This window comes from Poecilia reticulata, chromosome 3 (assembly GCF_904066995.2).
Source record: "Poecilia reticulata chromosome 3, P_reticulata-male-v2, whole genome shotgun sequence".
NCBI classification, from domain to species: domain Eukaryota; kingdom Metazoa; phylum Chordata; class Actinopteri; order Cyprinodontiformes; family Poeciliidae; genus Poecilia; species Poecilia reticulata.
The window spans coordinates 9,557,341-9,573,824 of record NC_088832.1 but is presented as its reverse complement, the minus strand read 5'-3'; the positions used below and the strand labels follow the sequence as shown (position 1 = coordinate 9,573,824).

The following is a 16,484-nucleotide window of genomic DNA, read 5'->3' as shown; positions in this document are numbered from 1 at the left end:
AATGTTTTCCCTTTTTACATTTATTTCAAAGTAAAACCTATGAAACTTTGTCTGTGTCTGGTGGATTTTTGGTTTAAACAAACAAATTGAAGTTACTCACATTGGTATACCCAAACATCTTACTCAAATAAGAGTAGTAATACTTCAAAGTAAAAAGTACTGAGACTTTTACTCAGAAAAGTACATGTTTTCCCCCTAAAACTTACTCAAATAAATGTAACTAGTTACTAGCCACCTCTATTTGGCTTGCTGAATTGCATATATACAGCAAGCCAAAAATCCTGTGTGACAGGAGCCCCTATCCCACCACCCCTGGTGGGATAAACATTTCTAGAGCCATCCCTGATTCTGTCCTAAATTTACTCACCCAACGTTTTAACACAACCCTCAGTACTAGGCTCCACTCAAACCCTGGCATCCTGGGCGAGGTTCATCAAAATCATCAGGATGATTGTTACATTTTTAATCTTTTCTGAAGCCTCTCTGCTGTGGGTGAAGTCCCACACCGTATTTTAGTTTCTGCCTGAGCTCACAAACGAGCCAGGATCCGAGCTTCCGCCAGACTCCGCGCCCTGTTTTCCGGGGAGCCGCAGATCCAGCCCTTCAGCACGCTGCTCACTCTTACGTCCCGTCCCTGAGCGGTGAGCTGGCCACGGCACAGATTTCTCCTCTCTGCTCGGATTACTTATCTCTTCTCTAACGGAGCTCTTTCTTGTTTTGTTCCTCCGTGCCCGGTAGATATCGGAGTATTCTGTAGTGATCTGTTTGGTGCGCAGTAGTGCGCAAAACCTATTGCGAGGCAGCGCCTCCGCGGCAATGGATTGATCTCAGTGTGGTGTGTTTTTTTCTTTTCTTTTTTTTTTTTTTCTTTCTTCTTTACGACCTCTGCTTCGACCAAGTTGAGAAAACAGTCTCTAACCTGCGGTGCTCTCCTTCCAGCTGCGTGTTTCACCAGCGCAGCTCGAAAAGTACCGGGATCTGGATGTTTTTGCACATTTAAGGACTTTGAACTTTTTCTTTTTTTTTACCCTCCTTGATGTGTTTGCAGGAGGTTTGCCTGGGATTCTAAGGATATATCTAGCTCTTATTTTTTTAAAATTTTTTTTGGAGGGCTTTTCAACATCTTCTCCGAGGTTTCCTGAAAGCCTGCAGAGATTTATTCGTGAAAAGTGATGGCCGAGCGGGGAGCTCTGGCGCTCCTCTCTCTCCTCTGTCTCACCTTTCTCTTCACGGAGACCAACGCGGCAAAGCATGTCGACAAAGGTAAAAACACGTCTCTGAGCTGCAGGCTTCCTCCTCTCCCGCCTCCATTTAGCTCACTTTACCTGTAGGTGGGGACTGGGTTTGGGTCTGGGGCAAAACTCGAACGCGAGGAAGGGGAAATATCTCCGCAAAGAAGCCTTATAACGTAAGGCTGGGGCGCTCAGGTCAGCAGCTCATTAACTTTGAAAGTAGGCTACTTTTCCATGAGCACGCGCGCTGTTTGATCCCAGACCAGCCCAACGTGCGTTCACACTCCCCTCCTTTTGTCTGCTACGGTCTGTCTCCTAAAAGAACCAGACTGGCGATGTATCTGTCTCTGGATCGGCTACAGATGGACGATCCAAACACATCTACAGACATTTGCTTTGTGGACTGAATGAATCAGTGGATACGTGTGTGTGTGTGTGTGTGTGTGTGTGTGTGTGTGTGTGTGTGTGTGTGTGTGTGTGTGAAGCTGAGTGGTCGCACAAGATGCTTTATATCGATGCACTGACCTGTTTTTTTTTTTTTTTTGGTCAGTAAGTATTTTCGTTTTTCCTTTTGTTCTATTTCAATTTGGACCTGGATTCTGTAGAAAACGTCCTGTGATTTTTTTTTCTTTGTTTTTTTTTTCTGTCAAGATAGGGAACATGAGACATTTCTGCTTTTGATGCACGTGTACCCAACCCATTTGTTGAATTTATATTAAGCTCAAGTAGAGATGCAGTGATCCAACTTCTAAGTTTCTATAATTCCTATGATCGTGGTAAGGTTTTGCTCGTCTTCTTCGTGGATTTTCAGGCATGGGTTAGTGTGTTAGCAGTTGACCAAACACACAGCCTTGAGGGACCCCAGTGCAATTAAATTGGACATGTTTTGGTTGTAAGATTTACCTTTACTCATCTCCTTCATCCCCTTAAAAAACTGTCACCATTTATTGTCTGTTTCTTATTGAAATTGCATTTCTCATGTTTTCCTCATGTTTATTTATTTATTTAAAATCACCTTGATAGAAGTTAGGGCTTTGGATAAATGAGGATAATACCATTAAAAAATTGATGTTTTTTTTTTTCAAACACAATCAAAGGGAAATTAGCTGATTTGAATCTCTTCCAGATTGATTGTTGTGTCTGTGCTCAAAATAATCATTAGTGATACATGTCAGATAATCATTTTGCCTCATCAGACCAGCAGAGATCTCATCACCCCGGCATCAATACATGCTTCGAAGATAGATAAACACCATGAAACTCTTTGGGTTTTACCAAATATTTTAAAATGACGTCCTCTCATGTCGTCGTTGTGAAAAATCGTTAGAAACAAAGAGCTGGAAACGTCTCCTAGATTAACGGGACACTCTCACAGATACCGTAGCGTGCATGTTAACACTCCTTATCATCAGCATTTCCTTCCCGATACCCAGAGCTCCGCCGATCGCCCGGTGAGAGCAAATTAAGGAAAAATTGGTCGATGCTGACCTCTGGTCATATTATTCTTCTAAGCTGTAAGGCGAAGTCAAGATCAGCAGCATGTGATCTGAAAATTTTGAACATCTCCGACTGTTGTGCAACGTGGCCCAGATTCTCGCTCTTAATTCCTGTGATATGCAAAATAGTTAATGTGTCGTAGTGAGAAGAACTCATCGTTTTTTTTCTCCTTTTTTTGTAGTTAAAAGGATGAAAGTAGTGAAAGTGATGGGCCTCTGCTAGCTGTTGGACTGTCTTGCATGTGCAGGCTGATGAAAGACCCTCTCCTGAATGAAAAGCGCTCCCCGGTAGTGGAAGAGATGGCAATAGAGAGAGAGGGAGAGAGATAGACTGGAGGAAAAAGAAAAAGCTCCTCCTTGGCTTTAGCGGAGTTTAGTACAAAAGAAAGACGGGGGGGTAGGGTTGAAACAGGCTGACTGTCTGGAAAGTAATAAAACCAGGAGATTAAGGGGTGCGGGGAGTTCCTCCGGGAGCTTTGATTGATTCCAGAGAATTGGGCCGGGACCCACACGCAGAGAGTCTCACGTTACTAATTGTGGGGTTCCCCCCCCCCGCGCTCTCCTCTTCTTCTTCTTCTTCTTCTTCTTCTGCTTCTTCAGTCTATTTAAAACACTTTTTTTTTGAAGTCCTGACTGAAGCCACAGTTTATCTCTATCAAAGCGGGAAGACCTGTGACTCTAACTTGAAAAGTTGACTTACTATTTACAAAAGAAAAAGTCTCTCTTGCTTCTTTCTTTGACATAAGCCACCAAAGCTGAACCAACCCGCTGCTCTCTTCCCTCCTCCATGGCTCGTGAGGAGTTGTTTGGATTTTTAAAAAAAAGCCTTAATAAGTTAGGCTTTTGTAAACAAGTCCCAGTCAGAGGAGAATAAAATCCATTTAGGCACTATCTTATCTCCGTGGCCCTCCTGGGAGGGAGCTGTGTGCTGATTGTCTCCCCGTGGACAGTGCAAACAACTCGCTAAAATGTGCAAACATTCGGCAATCCTCCGCTCTTACAGTGCTCTCTCTCTCTCTCTCTCTGGGGTCTTATCCTCACGGACCACCTCGGATGCAACTCTGCAGAGGCTTTCCAAACATCCACCCTTTTGTTTTCTTTGCTGCATTTAGGGTCTTCCCGGAGGATTCTAGCCTTTAAGAACATAATTTACCACCTTTGTGATGTTGTTTGGCAAACTCCGGTGGTCCCGCATTCCAGTTTTTGAGAAAGGTAGGGGGGGAGGGGGAAGGCTGGGAATTTAATTTGTAACCGCAACCTAATAAAGCATTTTTCTAACCTCTAACTTCATTTTTTTTAAGCCCAAAAGGAAGGAATCTTTTGCACATGTTGGTCTCAGCTGTTGAATTTGGAAAGGGGGAAGAGTGGGGAGTGGCATAATGCAGACTGAGAAACAGTCTCTGCTGGGTAGAGTGTGCTGTTTACTGATAATTTATTTATGGCCTCCAATCGCTCATAATGACCCCTGTCCATGAGGGGATGGATAATTGTGCACTTGGCAAACCGTTCGACTCCTCTGCCTCGCTAATGAAGCTGCCCAGTTTGGATTTGGTGCTCATATCCAACTGCTGGTGCAAGACGGGGAGTCAGAGGGGATGTGGTACATCTGGTTGACGCTCTGTGTTTTCTTGCAAGTGATGTCTAGGTGAGAACTACTGGCTTTTTTTTTTTCTCTCTCTTTTGCCCTTCTACATCTAGATTAGTGAAGGTTTAAATGAAAGCAGTTACTGAAAGTGTGAAACAGGGATCAATATCTGCAGGATGGAAGGCTTGACATCTGTTGGTGGGCTGTGCTGGTGGTCGTGTGTGTGTGTGTGTGTGCGTGTGTGTATGTGTGTGTGTGTGTGTGTGTGTGTCAGGGGAGGGGGAGGTCAGCCACATTCAGCTGACATGGATCTCTGGCGTCTGAATTTGCTTGGATGCTGCTGTAGCTATTACTTCTGCTGCTGCTAAAACAGAATCACTCTTCATGCAATATACCTTTTTAGTTTCTCTAAACTTAAAAAAAATAAAAAAGAGGGGTGTGCTATCATTTTCCCCAAGGGCCACATTAGTAACTATTGCCCAGACTCCATTGTCAAGTCTCCATTGTCCCACCCAGTTGGTGCTCCGCCTTATGTAAATTCACAGGTTGACCAAAGAATGCAGACTATTGACAAGTATTGCTTGTGCGCAATGTCTGTCTTGTACCTGTAGCATCTTATTAAAAAGGATTTAAACTTAACAAACATTATGACGGAAAATTTTGTGTTTCGGCTATCTTTTTAAAACGTTGATTCCCGTAACCGGCAATGCCTTGTTTAGGGACTTGCTTCAATGCCCGATTGAAGATATTCTTATTATCTCTGTTTATTAACACTCCTGTGGTCTTAGCTTTACGCTAAGGAGGAGCGTGGCAGATGTCATGGTCAGACAACGGGGAACTGGGGGTCAGAGTTGTCCCGACAGACTGTCAGTTCCTGGAACCACACAAAAAAACATCTCGTAAAAGCAGAATAAAAAAATGTGTGGGGTCCAAATTACCCCGTCTATTAAGACATCTATTAAGACAGTCTTAATAGACATATAGACAATAGACAATGTCTATTAAGACAGAGTCTTAATAGACAATGTCTATTAAGACAGAGTCTTAATAGACATATAAAGACTCGAATTATTTGAGCCTTTATATGTTTTATACTCTTTAAAAGACTAAAGACAACAGCGAATCGGCATCCGTCCAAATCGGTGCATTTTCATTTACTGTGGTTTCTCAGCAAACAAATCTTTCACATGTTAGCCGTTGGACTGGAAGCTTAATGCTTGTTCACCATGCTGAAAACACACAGTGTCCCTCCTATGAGGCATAGCCAGGTCTAGAGTTGCTGTGATCGCTCATTGAAGGGTTGGGCGACTCTGAGCGGAGAGAAGCCAGGCTTGTGTTGTGAGCTATCAAAGAGAGACAACGGAAATCTGTTGCTCCTCGACTGAGGCGTCCATCTGTCCCCATGTCCGCCTACCCGATTCCAGCAGTACTTCCGCGGGCATCCCCTGGCGCTCCTAAGCCAGCTGGTAGGTTTAATTTCTCCCATAAATCCTGAAGTCCTCAGCTGGTTGTGACCCTAAAATCAGGAGCCCTCCACATTCTCTTTAAGCTTTGCAGTGTTGTCTTTCTGGTTTGCAGCTTTAATCATTTTTACATTAAGTCTTCTTCACCTTCTGCTCTGCTACATACATTTTAACCTGCTTTGCTGAGTCACATGTTATGCATCTTTCAAATGCAATGGAATATTTAAAAGATGTAATCTTCTGTACCCGTAGAGAGCTCGCTCTCTCAACACTGAACGTAACCTTTTTAAATCGAATTGCTGCGAACGGGAGCCCAACCGACGTCGGCCTGCATCCAGGCCGTTCTCTTCAGCTGCATTTTTCCTTCTATGAGCTGAACTTCAGCTCCTCTTTGGGGAATCTCCCGCTGATCTTAAGAAGATATCAGAAGCACCCATTTTCTTGCTCTGCTGACAGGATGTCTGCCTGACCTTTTCATGTCAAACCCCCCCCCCCCCCCAAAAAAAACCATGAAGTGATGTCGGGAGACCAGAGAGCTGTCCGTGCTGAACAGCGTGCGCATTCCTCCGAGGCTTGGTTACCCGCGAGACATTAGAACAGCTGTATCCTTTGCAGGAGACTGAGCTGGAAACATCCCTGTCCCTGTTTTCGTAGATGTAAGGTTGAAGCGGCCGTGGTGGGCTTGCAGTGTCAGAGCTGTGCTGTTCTGCTCAGGCTTAATGAGCTCTGGAAGAGCTGCTTTTATCTGCCTCCAGGGTGACACACATGTTGCTCCGATCCAGTGTCCAAATTCCAGTTTGTGATTTAAAATAGAAACCAACCTGTGCCCTCTCTTTGGAGACAGAGTTCCCATGCCGTTTGGAATTTGATTTGAGGAATTTCTAAAGCTGAAAGCTGAGACTGAAAGTGGAACATGGGAAATATTATTTGTTCCAAAGCTGGAATATCCATCCGGTCATTTTCCACTATTAATCTTTTTTTGTCATCCATCCATTATTTGTGTTTTGTCCATCCATTATGATGTACCTATGTATTCCATCCATCCATGCATTCCTACCTACCTACTTAGAAGCTTTTCATAATAAGAATTTATTTTTCCTCATTTTAAAACAAAATTAAAAAACTTTGGAGAACTTGGACAATTTCTGCCTGAAAAACATCGTTAGTTCTGCTGTGGAAAATGTGCCGTGCTCCACTGCAGCCGTAAACCGCTCGCCGTCAGCCTTGTAAAGCCTCGCCGCGACGTCGCTGCAGCGCTTCAGATGGATATCTGAGATGTCAGTGAGAGCTGTTTCTTTAAAAACGTCCCGAAAAGGACCTGCAAACATACCTCTGCAATCTCCAAGACATCTGGATCAAATCTTCTCTGTTGTGACTAAGCCTTAGCGGCTCGCTTTTCTTCTCCCCCCGTTTCTTTTTTAGCGACACGTATAAACAGTTTACATAGAAATAATGATTCTCCTGACGTATGAATACAGTCGCAGCTCTATGCAGGCATGTAAGTGGATGCTGCATGACGAGCGAGCCGTCATCTTCTGCCGAGATACGTCCTGTAATATTTATGTTCTGCTGCGCCGCAGTCACAGTTGCTCGTGTTCTTGTAAGCAGCCTGGCGTTGCCCAGTCTTTCAGCGCATACGGGGTCAAAGTGCACGTCTTTCCCAGCTACACTGTAGCTGCGGCAAGCTGCAGAGCAAGCAACCTGATGTTTTCTTTTGGCCCTTGCATTCAGGTAAAATCTTCCAGGATTATTACTCATCTGAGCTGAGTTTACATACAATCGTTTCTATGTTAAATGGAAAATGTTTTACTAAGACAATGAGGAGGAGCTCCGTCTTTTTGGCTTCAACTATGCTAAAATGTCGGTTATCTTGCAGAATCTTGCAAAGCTGCACCAATAAACCCCACAGTCCTTAGTTGTAAATTAAGAAAAATTACTATTCTTCGAGACACATTATAATAACCTTCTTTTCCATGCTGGATGTCCAGCACCTTGCAGCTCTCAGACAAGGATTTATTCTCTGCTGCGTTTCTGGAGGGCATCCAAGTTGTGATGAATTTTCCCCGAAAAGTCTTTTGCAGTAGTGGAGAAATAAATGCAGCCTGGTTGAAGATGCTTTCTAGTATTTGTCTACTTTGAGTATCTGTATCAATGAAATCTGGACTGGTTTTAGTAAGTTGATTATGTAATCTGGTATACACTGCAGATTCATTACACACACACACACACACAGTGGTGTGGTTTAAGAGTTTATTTGAATGATTTTTGACTACAAAGCAAATAAAATCAAAATCAACTCGTCAGAAATACAAATTACTATAGAAGACACAAACATGAGAGAAGGCTTTCCGGGTTTTCTGTCGGTTTCACACTTTACAAGTTTCTAATGTTTAAATGAGCGTCATTTGAGCAAGAATTGTCAAAATGAGGAAGCAAAAGTGTTCGAAATACATCTCTGCATCTGAGTCAGTATGACTTTTTTTTAAATATTTGAATTGAATCGCCAAAGTAAATGAACTTTTCAATGATTTTAAGTCATTGAAAATGATTTAAAATTATGATCCCTCTGTCCTATTATTAGTCTTTGTTCCTTCAACATTCATGATCTTGTTTGATCACTGTGCTCCGCCCGCCGCTTCTGTAAACGGAAGATATCTCACACACACGCGCGTGCACACCGACACACACACACACACACCATCGGCCTCTGCTGACTCAAAGGAGCTTCTTATTTGCTGAGGGTGTGGGGAGCAGGCGGCGACAGAGGGATGACTGTGAGCGCTCCTCAGTTGAGTTCGCCGCCACCGTCTTGAAATCGGCTGAAGGCACTTGGCAGCTTCACGCGCGGCTGAATGGTGTGTGTTTTGTGTGTGTGTGTATTGATGGGTGGGTGTTTTTTTTTTTTTTTTTTTTTTTATACAGGCGTGCGCCACCCAAGTGAGGGAGAAACAGCTGGCGTGCTGACGAAGTTCAGAGCGTGTTCCTCGTCGAATTAACGCCAGCTTCTTACCCTGATGAATGAGTCCCGTGCAGGAGCGGCCAAATACTGTGTTATTTCTTCTGGCGAACGGCCTTGTTTAGTTTATTTCGTTTCAAAATGGACAGATTTTCTCCCAGATGTGACTTGTAAAGTGCGGCGGTTTGGGTTTTACAAAAGAATTCCGAGTCCTAAAATGCCAAAGGAAAACGTTTATATGGATTCATGATGGAAGTTTAATGTTTCCCCATTTGAAAACGTCGGAATTCTTTTTTCCTTTTCTTTCTGTTCCACGTTTCTTCGATCGCTCTCTTTATGCTGAAGGATGATCCGCTGTTGATTTCTTTTTGTTTTTTGTTGAGCATCTCCAGAACAAATCTGTTTGAAACTGGTAGTTTTTTGTTTTTTTTCCTCTCCACAATATTGGCGGACTGTTGGGAACTCTGTTCCTGTGATTTCTGAGCATAAGGCAGGAGCCCCTGAAGTTTTGCAGCAAAGTTGGCACGACGTTTTAAAACGTCAGCAACCCGACGAAGCCTTTTTCTGTACTTTTCCGTGCTTCTGCCTCTGCTTGTACCGTCAGTCTCGGTTTAAACAGTGGAAGGTCTTTCTCAAGCCTCGCAGCTTTTATTTTGATTTTCACTTGCTGCTATGGTGACTTTAGCCAGTGTTTCAGCTTCAAAATCAACGATTCTTTATGGGTTCTCAGTCAGATAAAGGCCCTCTTGTTTGGGGGAAGCTCCCCTTTGGCAGGGAAGGGGGCTGTTCTCCTCACTGCAGTGACTTTGCACCGTGTTTTTGGAGCCAGGCCCTCTCAGCTCTGAGCTCATCCACGGCGAAGCGAGGTCGGCTCAAACTGCGGAAATACGGCCTAAATAAATTGCAGTGAAGTAATGGAATTGGCCGCCGCTTTCGATTCTGGTTTCTTGAGCTTTCACAGCTCAGACGCAGCACTTTTTGCATCAAGTAAGCCATATTCCAGCAGCATGAAGCTCGCCTTGCATCGGCAAAGAGAGTATGTCCTGTTCTAAATATTTCAGGCATGACGATGAGCATTAAAGCCTGGTAGAAACGATATTAGCATAATATTCATTCATAATAACCCATTCATTTCACTTTTCACGTTTCCTTGGTCTCGTGTGGTGTAAATCTTGTCCTTGACCCTTTCGGGGAGATTATTGTCTACAGAGGAGTCTGTTTTATGGTGTGTGAGAGACGTAGATTGAGCCGGGTTATGCAATTTCAAGGAACGAGTTAAGCATCTAACATTCTTACACAATCCATGCAGGGATGAGTGCACATTTTCCACATTATGATCCAGAATGACTTTGTTCTAAAACGAGTCTGCGATTCCTTTTTGCCACTTCAGTGTCATGTATCAGCTTTTTTTCTTTCATTGGTGAAAACACTATTTTAGTCTAGTTTGAAAGAAAAGAAAACATTTTTTAAAAAACTTAAAAATCCTTAACATCAAAACCGTGACACATGGATATAGATCACTTTATTTTATACCTCCATATGGTGGTATTTGCCCCACACTATATCTGAGAACAGGCTGGTTTGAGTTTCTTATAACCAATGCGCAAATACCACGATTGTACGTTATGACACTACTTACATAAAAATCAAAATGACTACATCCTTCTTGTTTACTACTTTAAAAAATAAAGCAATAACGGCTACATTTTTGCAAAAATATTGAATAAGTTTCCAAGTGGTTAAATTATCTCGGGGACAAGGACATTCTGGGGAGATGCAGATTTCTTTATTTCTGGTTGTTTATGTTCTTCCTCTCTTCTGAGTTGACAGGGTGAAAACCAGCACATTACCGCCCCCTAGGAGGCCGCACTGAAAACTACATATGTCTAGCTAAAGATAGCATGAGTAGCATGCTTGGTCATGAGGGTCAAGCTACTCACATAAACAGAAAAGTATGTACTTTTCCATCAAGTTGATAGTGGTAGTTAACTTTGGTTAGCTAGCTAACTTTGGCTAGGTACCCTGCACTTGGTTTCTAACAAACACACCACTTACAGCTTAGTAAATGTCCTAAGATTACCTTAAGAGGAGTGTTAGGAGGCACTCCTTTGGTTTACCTACCCGTATTGTTTATGAAAGTATTTCCATTTCCATACAGCCTGAAATTATTTTCTGTACGCTAGCTTGGCAGCTAACTGGGAATGGGCCAGAAAGGTGGAGATTCAGCTCTTTGTTACTTTGAGCTCCATAGCTACAGCTAAGGGAAAACTTTTGTCATTCAACTACTTTCTGTTGCGTTTGGCGTCCCAGTAATCTTTAATGGTTCATCAGATTTTAAACGGTAACCTTTTAAAACCTTTGCTACTAGTGACTGACCCATGCCTAGCCTTCTGTTACATCATGTTTGCACTTTGCTGTAAACACGGGAAGAATGTAGGGCAGAAAAAAACTCCAGTCTCTTTCTGTTATCTCATTAAAAGCACTTTAAATGGTAATAGGAAACTTTTTAAAACCCTGATACCGGTAACCCGTCCGTGCCCAATATACACAATCTATAAAGACTCTCCAAATATTTGCAAACTAGTTTAGTTCCCTAATGACATTAGCTGCCTACAAAACTGAAAAGGAACAGTCATTTGTAAACTTTAATAATACAAATATTATCAGCACTATGAAAAGTCTTGAAGTATTTGACTTGATTAGTTTGCACCAGAATGACCAAAAGGCTTCCTAAAGATGGGTTTGTGTGAAAAAGGACCGAGTTCTTCATCTGTAACTAAATACAGCCGCGACCTTCTTCTGTAATGGAGGAGGAGGAGAAACGCTGAGGTTAAGCTGACAGAGAGTGAGCAGGTAAGCTCAAAGAGGGACTGATTTTTTATTTTTTTTATCTATCCAGGTTGACAGGCTGTGATGGGAAGCATCTGCATTTATCCCCTTTTTTCATTCCCTAAGCATGAACCGGGACTCCGCCGTCCCCGCCCCAGCCTTTTGACAGGTCACTCAGCCACGGCGGCAGCAGCGGCGCGGCTGCGAAATAGACGGCAGCCAACAGGGAGCACCTGCAGAGAAATAGCAGGCGAGCAGCATTCCATCACAGGACCCCGAGACACAGATGTCATATGAGACACGAGGGAGGTGGATGGAGAGTGAGGGGGGGGCGGGGGTGAGCTGACGGTGGCAGAGGTTTTGGCATAGTGGATCAGTAATGGGGTAGGATAGCAGGCCAGCTGCTACCAACAGATTCCTAATGAGGTTTCCCATCAGGAACACGGGGAGATGAACATTAATGACTACAGTTAAACCTGTCTGTTCATTTATTGGCCCCGCTTTCAATCATGCCAAGATGAGCTCCCTGACATGTTTGTCCCCATGTGTAATTGTTTTTTTTTTTTTTAATTATTACTCCAAGCCACGTTTTACTTTAATAGGTTTGTACGTCAATAATTTTCTCTGATTTATTTGTCTATATTTGATCGGTTGATTTAATCATTTGGCTCGTAAAATTATTTGAATGAACCCCAGGTCACAATTCGGATGCCTTCACTTTGATCGACGGCGCAAAATATGGGCAGTGACCCATTTTGAAATTGTGAACATTTCAGAAGCTCTGCCTTTTGACCTGATAAGTTAAAGTTAAGAATATAAATTGTTTAAAATGTTATGTTTTTAAAAGGATTGCTCTCTGTTGGTGTTGAAGATAAAGAAGTTTGCCTCTGTGGAGAAGTTACAAAGCAACTCAGGCTCTTTTATTGTCCATTATTATTTTTGTTTAATGATGATTTTGCTAATAGCACTTGGCAAAATGTAATGTGCGTTGTCTGATTTCTCAATTTGTGACTTGTGTTTTTATGATGCAAAGCACCTTCTTGCTGAAATGTGCTACAAGGATACACTTGATTGATTTTATATTGAACACAAATATTTATCTTGGGTCTTCTTGGTTAACTTTGATCCTTCATGATGTGAACAATCAATTCTGCGGCTCCTTTTTCCAAAATAGGTTCTGCTTCAAATTTACTGGACGACTAAGGCACATTCTTCTGATTGTACAGCACACTCGAAAGTCAGGACAACAAGATGTTGTGTTTAGTATTAAATCCGAAATTCTTTCTTACGTCGTCCATTGTATTTGCGTTAGACGTAGGAGATCAAATATGGGAAAGATGTCACTCTCAAACTGATTTGGTTTTTGTATTATGTTGGAATTTACAAGGAATTTATAATTTGTGCTGCTTTTTGCAACACAAAATAGTATATATAATTTTTTGTGTATATTGTGTTGAAATACTATTTAAATAAATTCACAATGGGAAGTTTTATGGTAACATGGCCCCCGTAGGGGTTGAGGATCAGAGCCACCCAAAAATGTGTAAATACTTCAGAGCCGCTCTAAAAATGCTTTTAACTGCCCATCTTAATAGTTGAATCCGGTGTGGTTTACACATTTTCTACATATATTGACATTCTACAGTTTGTTTGACATATATAATGAATGTGTGTGACATATTTAGTCTTTCTGATTGTAAATAAATGTGCAGAGAGTATCAGGCCTCACTGATGGGGGACAGTGCTGAGCCCCAGAGATACGAGCAACAGGTGTGCCTCTGGTTTATCGGGATATAAACCATCAGAAGTTTTTACAGTTCAGCTATGATTTCATACTTCAAATCAAACCCTTCTTATAATGGCTGCCCAGTCTTGTATTTGTATTTTTATCAATTTATCTTAGGCGGTGAAATTTTGTTGGAATTGGAAGGTGTTCTTACCATAACCCTAATCTTTAGCTCTCTCCACTGATTCTCTGCAAGATTTAAGTTAGTTGGTTAAATGTCCAAAATCGGACATTTGACTAGGTGCCACTATGTGATCTGCAACTTTTCTAACAAGGATTTGACTTCAGGGATTGTGTTTGATTCCCAACTACATAAAAAAAAAAGAAAAGCCCCCTAAATTAGCAGCAGTGCTGTACGATTCTCCCCACATGTGACCACGCAGATGTGTAAAAACACTGAAGCCTCTGTGTGTCACTTTTAAACTCAATTAGCATTCAAAGGAGCAACATTCCACATATTGGCTTCTAAGCTAACCCTGATGTGCAAACCACCAATATGCTTCGTCATTTAATCAAGATTAGCACAATAAAAGAGATTAGATGGGCAGAAATCAAGCTTTCAGTTTCATCTCCACCAACAACAGATGAATTGTAGCATTCTTACCAACGCAGAGCCACGCATGCTGTCTGTGTGAAGGACAGTGAAGACTCGTCTAATCTCTCCCTTAGCAACCGAGAGCGCTTCGACTTGTCGGGAACGCAAAAACGTCTTTCTCTGCTTTTATACTTAATTTACCTGGAGTGATCTGAATTAGTCCGGAGTGCATTAGCGTATCATTCAGGCTTTCTGGGCACCTGCTGAACTAAATCACTCAAACGCGCACACACACATACACACATGCTCCACTCTATCCTGAAATACTTCCTGCAGTCTGTCTATGCCATATGGCAAATGATATTGTGGTGAAGTGTAGCGGCTCCAAATGAAAATTCACACAAGATCATTTAATTAAACAGGTGTGAAAGCTGCTTAATGCAGGACGCTGCAGCTCGTGTTCAGCTTCAAGCAGCAGTTCTTCCAGCACCAAGATGAGGACATATATATATATATATATATATATATATATATATATATATATATATATATATATATATATTAAATGGGTACTAGCCTGCAGAGTTTTACTTTCTCTCAAAAAGGAGACGTCAGAAATGGTCCAGAGTCGTAAAGGATAGCGGTTTTATTAGTCAGAATCAGCCTTTGGGGCACTTTTTTTGTTGCAGAGTGAGGTGGGATCTAATAATAAAGCTTTCTAAACCAATCAGCCCTGAATTAGCAGAGTCCCTGTTTCCTTTGTGTGTCTGCCATCTACCCCCTGACTCCCTTACTGCCACTGCATCCCCACCCCACCGGGGCAGTGTCTTTATTTACCTCTTACAGGGTTGACGCATAGAAGGCCTGTTGACGTATTGGTTCCACCCCGACGCCAGCCACATCAGCAGTTGGTTTCTAATGACTAAAGACACTGGCTAACATTACAGTATCTCTTACTTCATTTAGTAAATTTTTTACTATTTCCTCTTTGGAGACAGCAGAGCAGGGTCCAGATTTACCCCCCGACAGGCCAGCGGTTGGAGAACATTCCTTGCGTGCTAGACGGAGGTTGAATGCGGATTTTATGGGCTGCGTTCCTGCTGGTCCCTCACATACCTACGCTTGCACGCTGTAGAAGCTTGACCTCCCCCGCCGCCCCTCAGGGGTGAGATCTGAAATACAACTGCTGGTTCTGAAGTCGTAAAAGTTCACTACTGTAAGTACACGTGCTTTGGAAGTCCTGGGTGGGTTCATCGCCAGCGTCCGTTCTGTTTATCATCCCGTGGTTTATGTCTCTTCTGATTTACAAGCTCGCTTAATTGTCTCTAAAAGCATCCACTGACATTTTGAGAAAATGAATTTGCGTGGCGTCTTACTTAGGACCTGAGCACGGAGATCAATAGCTATTTCATTTCTGTGCGTTTAATATGGAAATAATGCTGAACTTTGGTTGCCACGGAGGTTAAAAGCAGGAAAAGACACTTATGTTTTGTCAAAATAAAGAGCTTGTTTCTTAATGACCTCATGAAAGGTCATTTGATCACATGACATTAAAAAGGGCTGCAACTAACGATTATTGTAATAGATCAATTTATTGATTATTTTGATAATTGTATTAAAAAAGCGGTACATTCTAGCTTTCTCATTTAACCACTTAAATGTATATAATTTTTGCAAATCTGAATGTTTTCTCGAATTTGTATACTCCAGTTTACAATCAATCAATTACTGAATTATTTGATGATTATTTCAGTAATTGATTGATCACAATTAATCGTTTCAGCCCTCAGACCAAGGCTTTTTTTTTTTTTTTTAACTGATATCTCAAAAGTGAGTAGATGGACCCTCAGTGTATAAACTGATGCTCCTTTCAGTAAGTCGACTATGCATCAGTGTTTCTGTAAGCTAGCATTAAACATTTGGCGTCTCCTGAAAGCTGGTGGCAATTATAGTGCCATAAAAGCAATGGAGCAAAAATAAAATGCAGGAAGTTGATGAAAAAGAACGAAAACGTTACATCCTCTACCAGTGCAGAATGGTCAACATTGTTTCAATTGTCAAACAGCATTAAATCTCGCATTTGTGGTTTTATATTCTGAATGCAAACCCTTCATAATTGTAGAATGTTCCAAACTTCACATGCAGAGGCAAATAAACAGAGCATGCAAGCCTTGAATGGGCTTAGTCACCCAAAAGTTTAGATTTAGAACATTTTTCATGGGTTTTGTGAAAGCAATAACCATGCACAGCTGCGAAATGTTAAACATTACAAATAATCACGCATCTCAGGAACCAGCACCCACTGTATGACTCACTCTGGTTGTTTACTGTGGGCAAAAAAGACACTTTGAGACAATTAGCATGAAATATATATACACCAGTTTAACCTGTCAAAATGGGACATGTAATTGGCTTCAGAGGACATCACTTAGATGTCAAGATGCAATATGCCAGTCAAGGAAAATTTGATGAATAATGACGCCTTTTTGTAACCGTAAGATTTGAACCGTTTTTATACGTCGATACCGGAAACTGACCAGAGATTAGTTATGATGTTCCTCATTTTCAAACTAATAATAAATACTAGCCGTGTTTCCATCAT

At 41.9% G+C, this 16,484-nt stretch overlaps 1 protein-coding gene across 18 annotated transcripts in view; it reads left to right on the top strand.

The window, feature by feature from the left end:
* The first annotated feature begins 246 nt into the window (after positions 1-246).
* The window catches only part of neo1a (neogenin 1a), a 210,354-nt gene continuing 194,116 nt past the window's right edge, over positions 247-16,484 (top strand). For 7 of the 18 annotated variants that reach the window (XM_008404713.3, XM_008404711.3, XM_008404710.3 and 4 more), the window contains exon 1: positions 247-1,263. In XM_008404713.3, the coding sequence (XP_008402935.2) occupies positions 1,173-1,263 (91 nt within the window). In that variant the 5' untranslated portion in view covers positions 247-1,172. The remainder of the gene's footprint in view (positions 1,264-16,484) is intronic. The other 11 variants (XM_008404730.3, XM_008404729.3, XM_008404727.3 and 8 more) reach the window with 2 other exon arrangements.